Raw genomic sequence first — 22,800 nt, 5'->3', positions numbered from 1 at the left:
CTCATGACATGGCAGGAGGCCCATAGGTATCGTTTAGTGATTAAAAAAAAAAGTTGTAAATAGTATATTTTGTTTTAAACAAAAATGTGTAAAATTAATGTTTTTGAGTTTGCAATGAACATCTTTAAGTATTACCTATTTTTTAAACACTTAGCTATACTACTTTTATGATAAAAAGTAATAAAGCTGTTTTCATTTGGGGGGGACAGACAGCATGTCTGCTGGTTTACATGTGTCCAGAAGTTAGATGCGTCATAAGCCTTTCTTTGAGCTCGCTTGTACTATCGGCTGTGATTTCCCAAACATTTTTCTAAATCATTACCATGGTTATCTATTATGAGAGCAGAACATTTTTCCCCACATTCTCTAACAGTTAATCAAACAAGTTATTGATTTTTTTCCATGTCTATTAAATACTGAAAAAATCCATTTAGTTGCCTCCTGTAAGAAACAAGTTGTTTCTTTGTTGTAGAATCCCTCTTATCATTCCAAATTAAGTCAGCTATTTCATGATGACTGAAACCATACTTTTACATCAATATTTTTCTAATTCAGTTATAAAATACTCCATAAAGGTTGTAAAAGGTAGACTGCATTCAACAAATATCTGTGCAGTGATGGCTTAAGTGAGCAAGCAAATGAATGCAGAAAGAATCTTGTCTTAAATTTATTCCACCCTTCGAAGTGTTTTAGAATTGTCTTAAACAGAAATGCTGTATTAAAACATCTCAAGTAATGCGTATATTTTCACCTTTTTTATTTCTAGTCTTTAAATATGAAACAACGGATTCCATATTCACAACAGTGTAACGTTCTTCTTACCCTGGAAGATTTCTTCACGGCGTTGTCCCACCTCCTCACGCGGACCACAAACTGCATGTTCAACATGGTCATGATTCCGCTGAAGTTCTGGCTGATCTTTGGAGTGAGAATCTCGAAGTACTCGTCAAAATGAGGCTTCCCTTGCACGTCTCTCCTGCTCATCAGCCTTCTGATGCCGTTGCCCAACTGCAGGATGGTCATGTCTCTGTCCAGCATGAAATGGAAGGGGAAGGTCTTGCAGAAGAGCGAGGTGGGGATCACCAGCGAGGACGGGGGCTTCCCCGGGGGTGGGGACGGCCGGGGGGTCTTGACGTGGACAGAGTAGAGCAGGCAGGGCTGGTCCATGAACTCGCTGCAGTGCTGGTGGAAGCAGGGGGGCGTCGAGGACACCTCCACTTCGGTCTCGTACAAGATGCGAGCAGCTGCCTTAACGATGCCGGGGAGAATCAGGGAAGTGATCCTCTTGGGGAAGAAATAGTAAACATTTAAGAAATCGGGATCTTTATCCAGGCACAGGATGGACGCTTCCTCAAACCTGCCCTTCTTCTCTGCTTCCTGGCAGTGACTGCTTTGTCTCAGAAGGGTGCTGAAGCTGTTTAAGAAGTCTTTCAGGGTTCCTCCGACCACCCCTAGGATGTATTCATCTTCTTCGTAGCATATTTTAAAAAGCTCCTCACCGAGAGATTCTCTGATGATCTCCACTGGGACTCCTGAAAGCATATAATACATTTTCTGCCATATCAAATGCGCCATCTTAGCAGAGACGTGCTGTTACTGGTTTTAATATTGTTCTATCTGACGAGTTAGTTTGCTTTATATCGGCTAATAAGATTTCCAACCAAAATTAACTACCCGTGTTTAAATTATCTACATAAATTAGTTTCTAAAATTTGGACAACTCCTAATATGAATCCCAAGTCAGTTAATTATGAAAGAATGATCAACTGAGTATAATATATGACTTTTTATCTCCCTGAAGCTTAACTATAAAAGAGCAATTGGAATCACAGGACCAAGTCCATTTCAGAAAAAGCTCTCCCACCTTGTTAACAACGGAAACAGTGGTACATGTTGCTGAAGGGGTCTTGGCCCCCTTGGAGTATAAGCATCAGACACAGGAATTAATCTAAATCACTGGTGGTGAAACTCAATTTTGTCATTTTTCCTTAGAGACGATATGAAGTAATTTTTTTCCAGTAAAACAGCATTCTTGTTTGATGTTACCTGACTGAATAGGTGTTTGGAATATATTATCTACTTTGCACAGCTTCTCCCTCTAATGTCCTTTGTTCTTTACACTCTGTGTACCATTCTTCTCATCTGTGACTTAGGGAAACCCGAGTGCCCTGTCCACAGCGCTGCCATGGCAGGGTTGGCGGGCACGTTAGGATCGCGCCTGACCCGGAGGAAGGGCTCAGTACAAGTCAGCCATCGCCACTGTCATCATCATCATCATCAAGTTCTTCATATCTTGTACTTTGAGAAACATCTAACCTGTTGGTTCATGTACTCAGACTTTGGAAAGGACAGTATGACAGAGTCACTCATCTGCTTGTTTCCTCCAAACTAGGATTAATATGAGAGCGCTGCTCACCTCTTTTCCCGTGATTGCTTCCAACCTTTAAAAAAATTACTTCTTTTACTTTGCTGAGTAGAATTTTTCATGCATAAATGAGGAACACTTAAAGTTCAAGACCAAAGCCTGTGAACGCCTATGAGTCAGCCTCCCACGCAGCTTTATCTACTTCTCAGCAAATAAACATTGTGAGAAGAGGAAATGTTTGAGGTCAAACAAAGACATATAGTGCGAAAAAGTTATTCTTTGTGTTAACACAAAACATGATATTTAACATTTCACACTGGAAGCTACCAACAAATAAATATGAATATTTTAAAGAAAATATTTGTTCTCCAGCTAAATATTTTCTAGGAATAGAAAATCTTTGTTTACAGGTAAAACATTAGTTCTACAAGTATAATTATTTCCTAATTGCATATACTTAATTCTATTACCTGCTGCAATCGCTTGGTCTGCCATTATTTTTTCAAAGTCTTCTCTTTCCAAAGATTTCCTGAAATTATTTCAATATCTTAAATTATAAACTGACATGTGAATGCTAAAATTTCAGATTATAACATACAGGAATGATGACAGAAAATAATTTAAATTACCTTTTACTTTATTATCCACTCCTGAGGCAAATCTTGACTGTCAAGTTTACAGGAAAGGAGCAGTGACATGTACAAACCCAAAACAATGTTGGAAAAACCCCGGATATACCTGATTTAGAGTGTTTCATCATTTCTTATAAAGTACATTTACCTTTGAAGCTAACTTCATATTGGCTAATAGTATAGAGGCTGTACTGGCAGAAAACCAGTGGTATGAAATGGCCAGGAAAAGATGATAATAAGTCAGCATGGGGTTTTCTGATAACCCAGCCAAGAAGAAAAATCTCTGTGCTGAGGGATTTCACTTTTAAGTAAGTTCTTAATTATTTTCTAAAGCAAATACATAGTACATCCTGCTTTTGAGTTTTCGGTTCTATATATTTAACTCTCAGACATCATTGCATTAAACTTTTATCCTTGATCTTACATAAAAATTAGTAACTAAAGAAACCTATTCCTTATTCAATTTCTGCGCTGCTTTACGTAGCACAAAAGTTGATAATATAACAGCATACATTTTGACTGATAGAAGGTTTTTGTAATTTCAACTGTTTGCCTAATTGTTTTTTGATGATTTCTGACAGTGAAGACTGATTATGGCCAAATTTGCCAAACTACTGAAGTGATTAAAAGACACCCAAGTTCTACTTGTGGTTCAGCTTGCCATTAGACAAGGCAAGAGGAAACAGGCATGAATTTAAAATGTTAAAAAGGTTTCAGTAAAGCTCGATACATGTAGAGAAGTTTCAAAAGGAAATATTTTTGAGAAGGAAATTGCTCTGTTGGCTACTGGATCGCATAAAGGTATACTGCTTATAATTATTTAAAATACTAGGTTACTAGAAATATATATTTCTTTATGTTCTTATCTAAATAGTTTGAATTACATCTAGTTTGAATCTAGAGACCCCCCCAACCCTTTGTTATATATTATGTTATGTTTTCAGTCTTTACATTTGCTCCTTCTTCTCCCTTAAGCAACTTCTGGGTTTTTTTCTAAAGAAGGAGAGCAAAGCTGCTCAGAGACCTCTTCTGCTAACTCCCAGCAAAGCTTAGCTAATCCAAACAACACATAGTGCGATTCAAAATAAGCTCCCTGGGACTTCCCTGGTGGCGCAGTGGTTAAGAATCCGCCTGCCAATGCAGGGGACACGGGTTCGAGCCCTGGTGCGGGAAGATCCCACATGCCGCGGAGCAACTAAGCCTGTACGCCACAACTACTGAGCCTGTGCTCTAGAGCCCGCGAACCACAACTACTGAAGCCCGCGCGCCACAACGACTGAAGCCCACGAGCCACAACTACTGAGCCTGTGCGCCACAACTACTGAAGCCTGTGCGCCTAGAGCCTGTGCTCTGCAACAAGAGAAGCCACCGCAATGAGAAGCCCGCGCACTGCAATGAAGAGTAGCCCCCGCTCGCTGCAACTAGAGAAAGTCCAAGCGCAGCAACGAAGACCCAATGCAGCCAAAATAAATAAATTTATTTAAAAAAACCCAAAAAACAAAATAAGCTCCCTCTCTTTACCCTCAAAAAAAAAAAACGAGAAGCTGTAAGCCTGCATGGACACCAGCAAATGTGCATATATTGTACACAGAGACACACACACCAGCCACAAGTTCACACGTGATGCTGTGATGTGATCAAAAGGTCCTAGAAAAAGAAACACACCCAAAGCTCTCTGTGCAACCAACCTAAAGAGGTATCATAACGGGTTGTACTAAAACTCATTCACTTAACAGAGGTGGCGGATGGGGCATTTAAGGTACCCTCAGCAGGCAGCAAACTGACTGCAGTAGAAACAGCAGCTGACCTGCCAGAAAGATGGGGAGAAAGGCCCAATGTCCCGAAGAACTAAAGAAAGACAGCAGAGAGAAGCCATTTAGCGTATCAGCAGGCAGTCTCATAAGAAAAAAGGTCCTTCATCTTATTTCAACAGTGGAATAATGATGAGGACAATTTAAAAGTGTGAGCAACTCTAAGAAGTCAGGGAAGCGGTAATAGATTTTTTTAAATTTCCAAATAAAATAATTTTTTTAAGTTTTGAGAATTTCTTTTTAAAGAGATAGGTCTCTGGGAACACATCCTAACGGAATATCTGCATCTAGCTGAGGCACGTTTCAGGACACAAGGCCCTGAGAATAAATTCTGAGTAAACTGTCTGGCAAAGCCCTAGGCAGACAGACATAGTAGCACAGCTACAGGACTTGCTGGCTATCTTATCAGCCTGCCTGAGAATTAAGGTCAGAGGCGTTCTGGAATGCTTTCCGTATCACTCTGTAAACACAGCTTCTGTCAGACACATAGGTTCACACTCTCTCTTTTTGGACCTGTCTCTGACCCCTTCTTGCCTTTGCCTGCTGCCTACAGTGTGGGACCAGTTAGTCAGCAAGGGAAATTCAGCCCTGATGATCCGCAGAGCCGATTACCCACTCCTGAGCAGCAGACAGATGAATGAACTCGTAAAGTATTCCCGACAATGATACTGGCTTGCAAAACTTTCAAGTTCGAGTCTGAAAATTTGAACTCAAGTGTTTATTGTATTACTTGCCCATGAAATAATTCTTTGATTTCAGGAAAACCAAAACAAGGCCAAATCAAGTTGTCCACCGGCAGGAAATGAGCCGAGATGTATTTTTAAAATGAACTCTAAAAGTCAGGTTGTTTTTTTTAAAAAAAAATTACCTTATATATGAAACGGCTACAGAAAGGTTTCTTAAAGAAAATTTCAAAGACAGAGTAGAAGAACAAATACAAACGGAACTGGTATTCGCACACCAGTATAACCGAACCAGTTAGAAAAATACCGAAACACGTCCCTGAGTACTGCCCCAAACCCCTGAGTGGTCCTCCTCTTGCTCCGTATCCTTTCCCATCCTCCTGATGCAGGAGCTGAAAGTTTAACCTGTGGTCGAGGCTACGGGGGAGGGACAGGCAGGTCCCAGCCTCTCGGTAGTGTTCTTCAAGCAAGGACTCTGCTCTGACCCACGCCTTACCTTTGTAGAACATTTCAGAATATCCCTTGCTAGGAAAGAACAGGCCTTCTGGGAGCTTTTTAAAAGCAAAAGCACAGGGCAACATGGTTAAAATCATGGGCTTTGAAAAACCCAGGCTTGAAACTCAGTTCTGCCTTTGCCTGAACAGCTCTACGAGCCCAGATATTTTACAGGAACCTGAGCTCAGTGATATATAAAATGTGAAAAATGAATACACTTGCTTTCATATGAGTGTTAGCCCAGTTCCCGGCACACCAAAAAGATTCAAAACACACGCATACATCACTCAGTGGTGGTTATTAGTAGCTGTGTCAGCGGTTGCAACCGGAGATTCATGCAACTAAAGTGATTCAACTTACCTGCTTTCCTTTATTTTGTGTTTTGCCAGTGTTCTCTGAAGGGCAAGATTCAGCCGCTCAAACTGAAAATTGAAAGGAAAAGTTTTAAACATTCCCTTAAATAATCATATTCTTGAAGATACATACTTTACAGAAAATTAGTGCTGAAAGCTCCTTATGAAGAAGCAGAAGCAGTTACTTTAATAAGTGCAGTGAATTGACACTGTGAAAAAGGGGATAGATTTTCTATGGGCTTTTCACACTTGGGCAGAAGCAAAGCTCTCAGACTCACTTGAGTCTGGATGTGGGCTTTGCCCTCGGCGGGCGCTCACTGACAGCCACAGAGCTGGAATCAAACAGGAGACCTGGTTTGGTGAAGTCAAGCCTTCGTGGAGGAATCGCGGGCACCCCTTCCTCGGGGGCCGGAAACCCCTTGGGTGTGTGGCCAGGACTTCAGTCTCAGGGGCGCTCAAGTCAAGAGACTCACACTCCTTCCACAGTCCCATGCCAGCTACCCCAGTGACCGCCACCCTTCCCACAAACCCGCATTTCTGTCTCATGTACGGTTTACGTGTCCTGCTCTAGAAAACTCCCAAGTTTGTCTCTCCCCTTTCTTTTTTTTTTTTTTTGCGGTACGCGGGCCTCTCACTGCTGCGGCCTCTCCCGTTGCAGAGCACAGGCTCCGGACGCGCAGGCTCAGCGGCCATGGCTCACAGGCCCAGCCGCTCTGCGGCATGTGGGATCCTCCCAGACCGGGGCACGAACCTGCGTCCCCTGCATCGGCAGGCGGACTCTCAACCACTGCGCCACCAGGGAAGCCCCTCTCCCCTTTCTTTTATCCCTTAAATCCAATCTGTCACTAAGGTCGGTTGATCACTGATTGAAACAAATCTCAGATTTCCCCGAACTTGCACTCATTTCCTTTCTTTGAACGAATAATCTTCACCAAATACTTGCAGTGTTCTTCTCTTCTATTGATTTCTGAGTATCTCATGAATCTTCCTAGATTGCAAAATAGTTGTACATAAGCCTGCATAGTTTTAAACACTGGCTTCAATACTATTAATCTCTCTTAACAGCTTGTTGATAAGTGGGAAGTAAAGCACTGGTAATTTCTTTGCATTCCGTAAAATATCATATGTATCTATGTGTGTATATAGCCACCAGTGCTTTGTGTAGTTTATGCAGAGGACAGTGGCGAATTCTCTGGCTATATCCCAAGTTGTGAAATTCCTTTTTCCTTGAGAACTATTTATATTTCTCTTGGAATTTCCACTGGTCAAGTGAGACAGTAAAGTTAAGCAAAATAGACCAAGCTTCTGTTTTAATAAAATGAGTCATGAAAATAAATTTTGGTGTTTTTTTAAAATTTATTTATTTATTTTTGGCTGCGTTGGATCTTCGTTGCTGCACGCGGGCTTTCTCTAGTTGCGGCGAGCGGGGTCTACTCTTCGTTGCGGTGCGCGGGCTTCTCATTGCGGTGGCTTCTCTTGTTGCGGAGCACGGGCTCTAGGCGCACAGGCTCAGTAGTTGTGACACGCGAGCTCAGTAGTTGTGGCTTGCAGGCTCTAGAGCGCAGGCTCAGTAGTTGTGGCGCACGGGTTTAGTTGCTCCGCGGCGTGTGGGATCTTCCCGGACCAGGGCTCGAACCCATGTCCCCTGCATTAGCAGATGGATTCTTAACCACTGCGCAACCAGGGAAGCCCCAAAGCTTTTGGTTTTTAAAGAGCATATAGAGCTTAGAAAAGAAATGTGAAATTTCTTGAAAGAAAATGCAAGGGCTGAAAAGAAACGAGAACTTAGATTTACCACGTAGAACCATTTATCTGACGGTTCCGGTAAGGAGAGAGAGGACACATCTGCCTCAGGAGGAAAGAAGGGCTGGAACTGTGGGCAGATTCCGACCAAGGGCCGGATGCCTGGCAGGTGGGGAACGGCTTTGGGAAGAGAAATGGGGGCCTGCTCCTCAGAGCCCTTGAATCGGGGAAGGAGGAAGGGAACATTAAACCCGAGACCGTAAACAAGGCAGCTCAGCCGGGGGTGCTCAAGGATCTTCAGTTTCTCAAGGGCCTTTTTTCTTCTCTCATATATTGCGTTTTATGTCCATAAGCTATATTTTTTTCAGTGAAACCCTTAAAGTCTGTGGATTTTTAATTTTCAGTAGCTCTTTCCAAATTAATTTCATAGAAGTTTGTAGCAATTGGCACTCTTATCAGTTATATATGCGACTGCCAGTTTAGCTCCGCCCCATCCATCTTTCCGTAAAACCTATTCATACGGGAAGAGGGGTCAGCCGCGTAATGAGGGTCACTGCCTCTGCACGAGCCTGTCTTTCAGGCATTTGCTGCCTGACATTTGTTTCTTATTTTCTGTCTTCTCCACTAGAATAGAGACTCCAAAATGGCAGGGAATACCTGTTTTGCTCACTACTGCGTGCCCAGCACCTAGATAGTACCTGACCACGGGAGATGCTCACTACAGTGATGGGATGAATGAATGAATGAATGAATGACCATCACCCCCGTGCCCCCATCAGCTATTTAGTCTTGAAGGCTTGGTCTATAACATTTCTATCAGTGAGGAGATATAAGCCAGCACAGAGGTGTTGCTCTTTCAGCTTGTTCAAAAATGGATTTAGATTGTTTCCAATTTAAAATAGTTTGATTACATTTGTTTATATATGAATTGCTGCTCTGACCAGGAACTTTGCATGAGCAATGAGAAAAGAGAATCCATCCAATTCTAGCACCACAGACTTTTTCCTTCCTCACCCCGAGCGCTAGTTGAGACACCACCCTTCTCTCTCCTCCTCTTGACCTTTCCGTTAAAACACCAAGTACATGGTTTTATCCTTGCCAGTCTGTATTCTTCCTGGTCTATCATTTCCTTCCCACTGCCACCAGGAACTTCTTTTTCTAGTCCTTTCCTCCTAGCATATATGCTGCCATTGTAAGCAAGGAGAAATGGTCCCTCTCTCATTGCTGGGGTTTGTGGAACAGGTGTCTTCCAGACTTTCCATGTTGAATCAGAACTTAGGCCCTGCTGTACAGCACAGGGAACTCTACTCAATACTCTGTAATGACCTATACGGGAAAAGAACCTGAAAAAGAGTGGATATATGCACATGGATGACTGAATCACTGTGCTGTACACCTGAAACTAACACAACATTGTAAATCAACTCTACTCCAATAAAATTAAAAAAAAAAAAAGAATTTGCTTTTCTAAAGAAGAAAGTTCCAAAGTCCTAGCCAAGCTGCAGTAGCATATGTTGGTGATACTGTGGCTTACCAGGCTTTCCTGTCTACTTCCATCACCCACCACTGCACCTCTGGAAAATTGTTATAAATTCAAAACAAGACAAAACAAAAGCAACAAGTTTTTCAGACAAAACACGCATTGGTAAAGGCTGCTGGTGCATAGTTTCCTACCTGGTGCGAGGGCTTCTACGATACAACCTGAGCCTAGACCCTGAGATGACGCAGTTCACAAGAAATCCATGAACAGGACTCAACGTTCCTGAGACCTCAGGCCTCGTGACACAGAATCAATCACTGCAAGACAGCCCCCGAGGATACTCATATATTAATACCTCAGGTACAACTGCTGTTTGATGCCATATTGTCGGGAACACTCTGAATGGAATTTCATCGGTCTGGTTTATGGATATGTTGCTATTTCAGTTGATTTTTAACTTTTCTACAGTGTTTTTTTTTTTTTTTTTTTTTTTGGCCTGGAGGCTATATTAAGAAAGTTTATGTTAGAGCAATGAAAAGTCATTGAAAGGTTTTAAGTATGGCAGGAGCTGGGATGGGGTGTTTTCTACAGCTTTTAATGATTTTCTAGACCAAGGATATTTCCCTCATAAGGATGTTGTAAAACTGCTTCTCTTCTTTTCTTCTTGCAACCCAATATTTTGCAGCACATTTAGAGACTTCAGGAGTGCCCTCAGACCCTCCTAATCTCACAAGGTCTTGGATTTGGGATGATATCCTTTATATAAGCATATCTGACTCAATTGATTCAATTCAGGAAGTGGGTTCTGATTTGCTACAACTGTGGCTAATACCATATCATAATTTCTTTAAAGACATTCTGCCTGAGGAGCTTACAGGATTACTGGGGAGAATATTCAAGAAAAATCAGCTAACAATGTAACAGGAAAGAGCAACAGATTACGAATGAGGTGCAGAGAACATTCCAGTCTCCTCCTCAGTTATCTTTTACTTAAAGCAAGTGGCCTTTTATGTGTCAATTTCTTCAAACTAATGAAAAGTTTGCATTAGATGAGCAAAAGGATTTCTGTAACCTACGATTCCACAACTCTGGAAAGCCATCTCCCACCCTAAATCTGCTAAGGATATACTTGTCCCCCCATAAAACATAACTGGGGAGTTAAATCTGATTATCGAAAGCAAGAACTAGGGTACCATCAAATACTATTTGGAGTTTCTTCCTTTAGGTTACTGATAGAACTGAAACTGAACAGTAGGCTAAGCATTAAATCTGTCCCCTTGAAAAGAATCGTCTTAAAAAAAAAGTCCTACCTAATCAAAGACACATAGCTGTTCGGAGAGGGGATGAAGTAATCTACACGGCCCTGGGACGTTCCCTGTTTTAATGAAAATGGCCTCAGTTGTGGGAAAAGAGTCCTGGTCCTTGATGCCAAGGGTCACCTCCTGCCTCTTGGAAGGCCTACGTCCTCGCCTTCCCTGCTACGTGACAGCGCAGTCAAACCTTGATGATTATTCCTGTGAGCTCACGAACAAACAACACAGATCCTTCTAAGTAAAGAAAAGGAAAACAGGAACATATATGTTTGGTGTTCAGAATGTTTTGAAAAGAGGATCCAACATGTGTATGACTTCTATTGTAGGAACTCAAAACTTATCAAACAGAATAATGACGCCAACATGGTAATGACAAGACCCAGGGAAAGCATGGAAGGTCTCCAGCCGTCCATCCTCACCATCTGTTCGTCCCTGTGCATCACGCTCTGTCCTTGGAAATGAGAGTACCAACCGCTTCCCAGACTGTGATGCCAGCCACCTGCCTGAGAAGGGCTACATCCCTCACCCCAGCCAAAGCTGGCTGGCTAGTGACTGGAGCAGAGAGAGAATAATTAAATATTTCCATCTCAAAGGCCACGAACCAAAGTACTACTGTGTTTTTTTATATTTGACATAAGTTCCCTCAACGTCCTGCTAATTCTAATTTATCCATCCTTCAAGCTTCCATTCAAGTCTCTTCTTTGTCACTCGAGTCCATATTGTTGACAGCAGTAATTGCTCTATCCTTCCAAAGCTGTGTGACTTTGGTCAAGTCACTTAGCCTCTCTAGTCCTTCTTGGGAGTGAAACAAGTTTCTCTCTGACGTCCCTTCCACTCCTAAAAGTCCCCAGTCTGTGGTTCTTCAGTGCTCCACACAGGCACAGGGGTGATGTGGAGTCAACTGAAACTCATCCGTGATCACATCAATCCCCAACCTCCCAGTTGATGCGAATTTATATAAAACCGTGAACACTGACAGAGGGAGGAAGACGCAACATGAAGCCTTTCAGTAGCTCTTCTCTTTGACCCTCCACATGCCCCATCCATTGCAAAGATATTTTACCTGGTCTATGCTCTGTCCCCAGGTTCTTTTTCCCCCCGTTTCATTGGGAACTAATTGACATACATCACTGTCTAAGCTTACAGGGCACAGCACGACGGCTTGATTTACATAGAGTGTGAATAATTACCACAATAGGTTCAGCTAACGTCCACCTTCTCCTATAGATACAGTAAAAAGAACAGAAAGAAAAACAAAGTCTCCTTGTGGTGAGAACTCACAGGATTTGCCTAATGACTTTCCTACACATCACACAGCAGGGCCAGGTAGTCATTTATCTTATAACTGCCAGTCTGTACTTTCTACGAGTTGTTGTTGTTGTTCTTAAGATTCCACATATAAGGGAGACCTTACAGCATCGGTCTTTCCAGAATTCCCTTAAGGGCTGCGCTCCACACCTCAAAACGGCATCAGGCTGTGCAGCCCAGCCCACAGAGCTACATCAAGATGTATCTGAGGGCTTCCCTGGTGGCACACTGGTTGAGAGTCCACCTGCCGATGCAGGGGACACGGGTTCGTGCCCCGGTCCGGGAAGATCCCACATGCCGCGGAGCGGCTGGGCCCGTGAGCCATGCCCGCTGAGCCTGCGCGTCCAGAGCCTGTGCTCCGCAACGGGAGAGGCCACAACAGTGAGAGGCCTGTGTACCATAAAAAAAAAAAAAAAAAAAAAAAAAGATGTGTCTGAGCTGAGGGCAGGTGGGTGTCACGGGCAGGCCCGTGACCCTGACTCAAGGAAGCAGGCCAGGCCTGGCGTGAGTGGAGACTTCAGACTCTGAACCAGCAGGATGTGGCGGTCTTCCCAGCTCAGCAAGTTGCCAGGGAACAGATGATGCTCTTAGGAAAACCCAGCAGGGAATAAGTTATTCTTCAAGGAATTCGGTTCTAAAAATATAGCTAACGGATCCATAAAAACTAGCTTGGCATCCATGAGTAGAAAACGGGTCCTTGTGGGCGGTGAGAGCTGTGGATCGTTTCACCGAATGCCCGTGCAGACTCCAGGTGTGAGCATTTCCATTTTCAGGTACGTACGCTGAGGCCAGAGGGTGAAGCAGCGGCTCGAAGCCATAAAGCCTGTCAGAGTGCAGGATGCTTTGGAAAAGCACGCAAGATTTTAAACATTTTCAGATTAAACACAATTTAAGAAAATGACTGCTTTAAAAAAATGTTTTTAAATGTTTCCAGAAAACAGTCTACATCGACTGTAGCCTTGAAAGTGACAGAGCAAGCGTTCACATTCTCCTTAGGAAAACGTCCTTTTGCCATTTTCAAAATACCAGTAAAATCTCGAAAGGCCAGGGACTCACCTCCGGGAAAATCAGTTTGCAGATACTCTCGGCCAGAGTGTGCAGGTAGACGCGGCTGCGGCTACTCTTCCTCTGAGGAAGCCCTCCGGGCAGCTTCTTCGCGGGGTCGCCAGGACAGAGGCCCTGCCCTCCGGCCGGAGCTGCGGGCCCGCCCCCTGCCGCCTCGCCCGCGGGCTCTTTGGGGACAGGGCCCGGGGCCAGCAGCGAGAAGGGGCAGTCCCCCGTGATCTGCAGGTCTTTCAGCTTCGCGCAAAACATGGTGATCACCTCCTGGCGGCTGTTCTTACGGGGACCGACCCACAGAAGCCACTACGGGACCAGGGACACTGGTGACGGGAGCGTCCAGGGGCAGCAGAAGGTCAGAACAGAAAGAGGGGCGACTCTGGATTCCTACGGAAACAGAGAAAGGCAGGTGTGAGAAAGCAAAGACCATCCAGTGCTATGTCACTTTCAAGTAAGAAAAATTCTGGTGCAAATGTCAATGAATGGACGGAACATCTGGTAAAGTTCTTGATTTAATACGGATGCATCCTAGTATACTAGTACTTCCTTTTAGTATTTTAATATTGTTCAAACGGAACGCAATTTTCTCCAAAATGTCTTTAGCACAAACTACTGATTCTCATTTTTATAGCCCATTTGGCCCTGTGTGATTCCACAAGAGTGAAACACTAGGGTTTTATGGCAGACGCTGAGTCTCCATCTATGTCATGTCACTGCTGGTACTGCTACGTTCTCACTGTGCTGTCTCTTCTGAAAAATCAGAATCGCATGTCTAATGTCTCCTAAACATACCTAAAGAAAAAAATATATATAATGAGGCCCAAGTATATGTGATTAGATCTGAAACACTGACTTTTACATGAAAAGAATTACATGAAAAAAATTAATTGAAATGATTACTGGCAAAGAAGATACTTGTCTCTATAAATAGTAAAATAACTTAAAAATATCACCAAAATGAAAAACACGTAATAGTTTTTCAAAGAACTCCTGATTCCTAAGACCATGCCATTGGATTTGCCAGGGTCTCTGGATCCGAATCCAGACAACACCGGGGTAAACCAAGAAAGCCTCTCTTCCTAGGGGTCCCTGAGGTCACCCGCACGGCCCTTCTGGCCGACTTTCCCTCTTACTTTTGTTTTTGTTGATGTTCTGACTGAGTCTCCACACAATTCGCAACCCACGTCTCATTAGTTACTTTTCAGTGGAACCGTGTGGTTGTAAATTCAGCTTATCCACAGTACAATGATCTTGGGCTTCCCTGGTGGCACAGTGGTTAAGAATCTGCCTGCCGATGCAGGGGACACGGGTTCAAGCCCTGGTCCAGGAAGATCCCACAAGCCGTGGAGCCACTAAGCCCGTGCGCCACAACTACTGAGCCTGCACTCTACAGCCCGCAAGCCACAGCTACTGAGCCCGCGAGCCTCAACTAAGGAGCTCGCGTGCCACAACTACTGAGCCCGCACGCCTAGAGCCCATGCTCTGCAACAAGAGAAGCCACCGCAATGAGAAGCCCATGCACCGCAACGAAGAGCAGCCCCCACTCGCCGCAACTAGAGAAAGCCCGTGAGCAGCAACGAAGACCCAATGCAGCCAAAAATAAAAATAAAGAAAATAAATTTATTAAAAACAAAAACAGGGCTTCCCTGGTGGTGCAGTGGTTGAGAGTCCTCCTACCGCTGCAGGGGACACGGGTTCGTGCCCCGGTCCGGGAAGATCCCACATGCCGCGGAGCGGCTGGGCCCGTGAGCCATGGCCGCTGAGCCTGCGCGTCCGGAGCCTGTGCTCTGCAACGGAAGAGGCCACAGCAGTGAGAGGCCTGCGTACCGCAAAAACAAAACAAAACAAAAAACAAAACAAAACAATACAATGATCTTGATTAGCTTGGGTCCACCAACTATTTCCATACTTGGAAAATCAAAAAGCACAAAAGAAGTGAAGAAGAACCCATGGTTACTTAACCCCACTAAGTGCCTGGTACAGGGCTGGGAACTCTGTATTTACGTTTAAGCCGCACAGCAACCATTGGGAATAGGTACTATTATCTCCAATGGGCCAGAGGCTCAAAGCTTAGGTCATTCCATTTGAGATGCTAGGAAGTGCTAGAGCCAGGGTTCAAATGTGCGTCCTTCTGCCTCCAGGCCGCTGCCTTTCGATGAACCCAAACTCACTTTACCAAGTGAGACTGGCGTCTGAGTAATCAGGCTTAGTTTATACAGTGGGATTAGTTTATCGTAAAGATACGGGTTTTGTTTACATGAGAAAGCAAACAAGAGCATAATTCTCCTGCTCACTGGCTCCTGGTACTTGAATCATCCGGGATAAAATCGTACGTCATGGGTATGTATAGCTGCTTCACTTTGTGTAGAGCAGAAACCAGCACACCATTGTGAAGCGATCATACGCCAATAAAGATGTTAAAAAAAAATCTTATGTTTCTGTCTTTGGAACTGGAGTTCGATTATTGTTTCGTCTTTTCTATGCCCCTCCGTGCTCTCAATATGTTCCTAATATGTATAAGCATCAGCTTGTAACTTGTCACAGATAAGTTACTAACAAGCTTACAACAATGGACAATTCACTTCCTAAACTGGGACAAATAAGGAAGCTAAATTCACATCTGACAGCCCCTGGGGTGTTGCTGGGTTATCGGGTTTGAGGAGGATGATGGATGCTGACTGGCCAGAAGAAGCTGCCAGGACTCTCTGTTTCTTTTTCTTTTTTAAAATTTTTATGTTATATTGGACTACAGTTGATTTACAATGTTGTGTTAGTTTCAGCAAAGTGACTCAGTTATACACATATATACCTATTTTTTCAGATTATTTCCCCTTATAAGTTGTTACAAAATATTGAGTAGAGTTCTCTGTGCTCTACAGTGGATCCTTGTTGGTTATCTATATAGTAGTGTGTGTATGTTAATCCCAAACTCCTAACTTATCCCTGTCCCCCGCCTTTCCCCTTTGGTAACCATAAGTTTGTTTTCTATGTCTGTGAGTCTGTTTCTGTTTTGTAAGTAAGTTCATTTGTATCATTTTTTAAGATTCCACATATAAGTGACTCTCTGTTTCTTAAAGTCAAACCCCAAATCTGTGATCACGCGTCATTCTTTTTTTGTTTTATTTTTTGCGGTACGCGGGCCTCTCACTGTTGCGGCCTCTTCCGTTGCGGAGCACAGGCTCTGGACGCGCAGGCTCAGCGGCCATGGCTCACGGGCCCAGCCGCTCCGCGGCATGTGGGATCTTCCCGGACCGGGGCACGAACCCGTGTCCCCTGCATCGGCAGGCGGACTCCCAACCACTGCGCCACCAGGGAAGCCCGATCACACGTCACTCTTATTCTGCGGGCAGAGAAGAGGGCACTTCTCCGTCAGTGGGCTGCTGAGTGGCCCAAAGGTAATCTGGTGATGCAGGAACGGCTACTTGGATTCTGAAAAACCTACAGATCTAGGGCTCTCAACCAGGCTTCGTTTAAGATTCAATTCTACAAGTGTCTGCTTCTCAGTCTGTAATGTATCTCAACATAACTGTTACTGTTTACTAATTCCTGTCCTCACACACACTGTAGATCAGGGTCAAACCTTCCCGTAAAGGGCCACAGGTCACTTCAGCTTTGCAGTCAGTGGCTCCACTCCCCATTGCTGGCAGGAAAGCGGCCACAGCAGAGACACAGAGGGCCGGGCATGGACGTGTTCCCATAAAAACAGGCTGCACTGGGCCCACAGGCCACAGTGTGCTGACTGCTGTTTGCAAAAAGCTGAGCAAATTAACTGAAGCATTTAAATCCAAATATAATTTTGACTATAGGGTCAGAGTTACTTCCTCACCTCTTCTCCCCATCCCACCCCTAAAATAGAGAACCTCTGTGGAGCCAGTTCTGTACAACTTGGAGATAATAAAGGAGAGTATAGTAGATAATATTAAGTAAATATTCATTCATAAAAATTATAATACCATTATTTCATATGAATTTTTAGGAAGAAGAACTGTATTAATTGAATGCCATGGTTTCAGTTATGTAAACGTATAATACGATAACTAGAAAAGAGGGCACTCAAAAAAAAAAGAAGGCCACAAAAAATACAAGATTATATGTTGGAGCCGATGCAGGTCTGTAATTTCTTCCTCAAACAAGTTATCCTGGTACCTATTAGAATTTTAGTATTGGACCTAGGAGTTTGACATAATGTAGTTTATGAAAATTCTTCCATTACGCTTAATCTTCTCATTTAAATTGGATTTCAACCCCTGTCTCCAAACCCAATATTTTACCCTCATCTTCTCTTCAATCTCACTAGAGCAGGATACAACTGACCAGTCAACGTTCCTGGAAATTCTTTCTTCTCCGAGATGGCGCAATGCTCTAATTTCCAGCCAATGTGCCTAACGTGGTTTTTTTTTTTATTAAACTAAAAACAGCGACAGGAAACAAGTTGTGCATACTGCAAGATCACTTAAGTGTTTAGTCTCATTAAATCACATATGTATCAACAAACTAATTAGCATCCTTTGTCTGCTCAGCTGATGAGATTACACTATGAACAGATGCACCCAGCGCTGATACCTTGGAAACCCGTGTTTGTCTTGCGTTTGCCAGGAAGACAGACTACGTTCTTCAACAGCACGAACGATGATTTTCACGTGTAACATTAGCAGCAACTTCAGAAACGGTTGGGTCAGTTCCTGAATCCAGTACAGAGCTGGGTGTAGAGATGGTAGTGACAGGGGAAGGAAAAAACAAGTGAATCAAAGTGATAAATTTGGTGACAAGGCCTTGGCAAGCAGTGGGAGAGAGATTCTCAGAAACTCGGAGAGGTATTTGCCATCCCCAGGGTTGATGATTAAACGGCCTCCAAGTCCATTGACTGCTCTCTCCCTTTACTGGTAAGTGATTAACTCCACTAGGGTGAGAATAAAGACCCATGTACTGGCCTCAAATTAATAACCAAGAGGCAGAAAGAGTGGATCTATGTGTGTGTATAACTGATCCACTGTGCTGTGCACCTAAAACTAACACAGCATGGTAAAGCAACTAGACTCCAATAAAAATTTAGAAAAGTGATGAGGATGCCTTGCTGTGCAGGTAACGGGATTCTCCATCATGAACCTCTAGCAGAGAATGAAGCCCAAAACCCTTGTTTCCACATGTAAAAAAAAACCTGAAGAAAGCACCCTATGCATACTCCATCACACAGAAAGCCTGTTTTCCAACAGCAGGTCATATGCCAGACTTAGCGTCCAGCCATGCCGAAACCTGTGATTCAAGAAATGAAAGTGTTTTAAGATTGAATTCCAAAGTCCAGCTTTTGAAGAGTACCTGAAAGAAGAGAGAACTTCAAAACAAACTGCCTCGGTAAGGATAAAGTGTACCAACCCCAGCCCAAGCTGTAGCAACCATTTTCATAAACAAACGTCAAGGAGACAGCTTCATGTTCAGAAAATCGAACGTCTTCATTCCTTAAAAGCTGAAAAATTAAAAAAAAAAAAAAAAGCTGAAAAATTATTAAATAAAAATCCAAAAATCAGGCCTTTAAAATGTGTTTCTTTTCACCTGGCAGTAAGCAATGTGTATAGAACTTTCCCCTGCGATAGATCAGGACAGCAGGACAAAGTAGTAGAAAAGCTGGTGAGAACTTCCAAGTCTGTGCAGTGCTGGGCAGAGGGAGGGCTAGCGAAGGCCCCACTCCCAGCTCCCCAGTCCCCTCTGCTTCCCCTTCTGGTCACGGCCCCTGGGCTGCGCTCACCCCCTCAGACGAGATTTATTCCTGTGCCTACGAGGCCCTGGCTTTGCTTCTACCGTGTCACTCAAACCTCCGTTTGCTAAATTCAACCGTGCGCTCCTGCAACTTAAAGCTCTGCACACACCTGACACACGTGCTGCTGGCATTTTGCTTTTCATAACCTCCACTCCCACGGATTCTTCGATGCACTGGATTGCTTCCTGCTTCATTACGTCATTCCTCCACTTGTTCACTTTCATTCTGTTCAACAAGCGTTTATGGATGGCCTAACTGTGTGGGACCTTCTTCCAGACGCAAGGGCAGAGCCACACACAAAGGACATCACAGCCACATGGAGCTTACAATCCAGTAGAAAAACTATTTCTTTTTTTTTTTTTGTAACTCCTAATTTATCCCTCCCCCACCCCTTTTCTCCTTTGGTAACCCAAGTCTGTTCTCTATGTCTGTGAGTCTGTATCTGCTTTGTAAATAAGTTCATTTGTACCGTATTTTCGATTCCACATATTAGCAATATCACATGGCGTGTGTCTTTGTCTGTCTGACTTACTTCACTCAGTACGATAATCTCTAGGTCTATCCATGTTGCTGCAAACGGCATCATTCCGTTCTTTTTTATGGCTGAGTGATATCCCATTACATATTCGTACCACATCTTCTTTATCCATTCCTCTGTCGATGGATCATTAGGTTGCTTCCATGACCCGGTTACCGTAAATAGTGCTGCTGCAAACACTGGGGTGCGTGTGTCTTTTTGATTTATGGTTTTCTCCGGATAGATGCCCAGCAGTGGGATTGCTGGGTCATAACAGCAACTCTATTTTTAGTTTTAAAGGCACCTCCTTACCGTTCTCCACAGTAGCTGCACCGATTTACACTCCCACCAGCAATGTAGGAGGGCTTCCTTTAGGAAAACTCCTCCTGACACGACAGTTCCCAGTGTGATGTGTGCTATTAAAGGACAGGCACACTGCGATCTAGGAGGGACACGAGGGATCCAAACCCAGTCCCAGCAGGAAGAGACCGCGAGCTGAACGGGGGCCACGAGCCAGGTGAAGAGAGCCCCAGAGAGAACAGCGCGCTTGGAGGCCAGGACGGACCCAGCCACGTTCCAGGAACTGAACCAATCCCGGCCCGGCTGGAGCAAGCGGTCGGGGAGCTCCCGGGGAGGCCAGGACGGTCCAGACGCGAGCGTGTAATCAACGCCGCGTAAGCCACCGCTCTCTTCTGAGGGCAATCAGCCGAGTGACTAAGAGGTGAGATCGGGATCATATTTTTAAAAGATTATCTGAAATGCAGGATGAGGGCTGCATCAGAGTTGGGTGGGATTACGGAGACACCCTGAGGATAAAAAGTGGATCAAACCCTGCAGCGTTTCAGAGACAGAACCCACAGGCTGTGTCTCCTGGGGGGACGTGGTGATGAAGGGAAGGGAGCCCAGAGTCCCCGGACTCACCTTCTCAACACCCCCGCCCCGCGGAGGGGAGACCAGGGTCCAGGGACGGCCACCAAAACGGTCTGCAGTTCACTTCGCAGGATTTGGTCATTAGGCCATCACTAAGCCCAGATGTGCAGTTTTCAATATTGCGTAACCCCTCGTGGGGGCTGGATGCTTCAACTCTCCTACTGAAACCCCCTTTAGGGAAGCAATTCTTCCTTCTTCAAAAGCCCAGACGTGGGCAAGCTGACTGCCGTTCAGATTCCAGGCCAGGGACTCACCCTCCCGGGGCAAGGCGTCTCTAGCTCTCTGCAAGAGTAGAGGTTGCTTTTCTTAAATATTTTTGTTCCTAAGAGCCAGTACTGGTCACCCTCCCCCAAACTAAGAGGTCAACTCTAAAGTCCACGGCGACCTCAGCTCTGGGGACCCAAAATTCCAGCATCCCCCACTGGAAACAACTGCCTCACTAAAGCTACACTACGGGACATAACTTATGTTTAACACGCTACATTAATCCTTTCTTGAAAAAAGGTGCCTGTGATCCATACCTTTCTTATTGCATTCAGCAGGCAATTCAGTGACAAGTTTGAAGTAAGAGCGAAGTTTAGTGCACTCTAGAGTAGGGAGGTTTTTAACTCTAAGAATGATCATTTTTTGATTCTCAATTGTTACAGCAAAATGTCTACAGGATGCTTTATAACTAATTAAAGAGTAAAACCTTTGGGACTATAAATCCTGAATATCTGTGCTTTTAACGATCACCACTGAAATCTGAATGCATACAGTTACTATCTCTTCAAATTAAATATCATTCCCACTTATGGCAGGTCACGAGGAAATCAGATAAACATTTCGGCATTTTGTTCCTCTAACACATGAAATAATCTCCAGCTACTCCTCTAATCCCTATCATAGTTATACTGCTCAAACAGTTCCTTACAAAGACATAGTCATTTAAAATACATTTACAGGGGCTTCCCTGGTGGCGCAGTGGTTAAGAATCCGCCTGCCAACGCAGGGGACACGGGTTCAAGCCCTGGTCCAGGAAGATCCCACATGCTGCGGAGCAAGTAAGCCCGTGCGCCACAACTACTGAGCCTGCACTCTAGAGCAACAAGAGAAGCCACCGCAATGAGAAGCCCACGCACGGCAACGAAGAGTAGTCCCCTCTCTCCGCAACTAGAGAAAGCCCGTGCACAGCAACTAAGACCCAATGCAGCCAAAAATAAATAAATAAATAAAGTTAAATTAAAAAAAAAAACATTTACAGAAAATATAGTGATTATTATGAAAAGGGTTAAGGGAGACGAGTAAGGCCTTTTTACTCTATGAAAAGCCATCTTGTTTTCATCTATTTGCAGATAAACACTGTGTATTTCTGTATTGTGGTTTGGCTCATACTAATAAATAGGGGAATAATGTCAGCGTAAAGTAGCGGCCACATTTGAAGACGCCCACCCACCCCTGCAGGTCCCCTCATCTCAGTCTGAACACACGCCCTGTCTTGGAAAAACCTGTTACAGAGTTTCCTTTATTGGTTCCTTGTCTCAGCAGGCTCTGTGCTTTCCTATAATATAGGCCCTTCCAATCAAGCTACCTTTTTCCCCTTAGACCAGTCCTATAATTACTGTAGCGCGGTATTCATCAGAATTCAGCTTGTCTTTTAAACTAATCTTGTATATTTGTTAGGACTGTTATAGCTTTTGTTAGTGTCCATAAGTGCTGACTGGTTTCACCCCAACATATTTTCTTCCCATAAATCCTTTCATTTTTAGTGTGTAGTTTTGCAACATACAGCTTTTTAGGAAGTTATGTTGTATAAGAAGTGCCTATATTCTCAGCAATGTTGTTTGTTTGTTTGTTTTTTGCGGTACGCGGGCCTCTCACTGTTGTGGCCTCTCCCGTTGCGGAGCACAGGCTCCGGACGCGCAGGCTCAGCGGCCACGGCTCACGGGCCCAGCCGCTCCGCGGCATGTGGGATCTTCCCGGACCGGGGCACGAACCCGCGTCCCCTGCATCGGCAGGCGGACTCTCAACCACTGCGCCACCAGGGAAGCCCCTCTCAGCAATGTTTGATTTAAATTTACAAGTAAGGCGGGAATTCCCTGGTGGTCCAGTGGGTAGAACTTGACACTTTTACTGCCCAGGGCCCAGGTTCAATCCCTGGTTGGGAAACTAAGATCCCCCAAGCTGTGTAGCCAAAAAAGTAAAGTAAAATAACAGGTAAGTTGAAAAGCCTACTTAACTACACGGGAGAAAACCCAATAAAGTACATTCTCTAAGGCTCTACAGATCTCGTTATGACTTAGGTCGTAAACCCTGATGAAACTTTCCAAATGGACCCCACGTGAGGAGCTGAGGCTCCGGGACCAGAGGCTCCACC

General features: G+C 44.2%; 1 protein-coding gene across 5 annotated transcripts in view; it reads right to left on the bottom strand.

The window, feature by feature from the left end:
* GUCY1A1 (guanylate cyclase 1 soluble subunit alpha 1) overlaps window positions 1-22,800 on the bottom strand; it is a 61,664-nt gene that overhangs the window by 17,284 nt on the left and 21,580 nt on the right. For 3 of the 5 annotated variants that reach the window (XM_060147493.1, XM_060147496.1, XM_060147492.1), the window contains exons 2-5: window positions 13,240-13,629; window positions 6,347-6,408; window positions 2,836-2,894; window positions 823-1,532 (exon numbers count right to left, since the gene is read on the bottom strand). In XM_060147493.1, the coding sequence (XP_060003476.1) occupies window positions 823-1,532; window positions 2,836-2,894; window positions 6,347-6,408; window positions 13,240-13,497 (1,089 nt within the window). In that variant the 5' untranslated portion in view covers window positions 13,498-13,629. Of the gene's footprint in view, window positions 1-822; window positions 1,533-2,835; window positions 2,895-6,346; window positions 6,409-13,239; window positions 13,630-19,529; window positions 19,547-20,435; window positions 20,453-22,800 lie in introns of those variants that run through there. The other 2 variants (XM_060147495.1, XM_060147494.1) reach the window with 2 other exon arrangements.

Source organism: Lagenorhynchus albirostris, chromosome 4, assembly GCF_949774975.1.
Source record: "Lagenorhynchus albirostris chromosome 4, mLagAlb1.1, whole genome shotgun sequence".
NCBI lineage: Eukaryota > Metazoa > Chordata > Mammalia > Artiodactyla > Delphinidae > Lagenorhynchus > Lagenorhynchus albirostris.
This window is presented reverse-complemented; position numbering and strand designations above follow the sequence as displayed.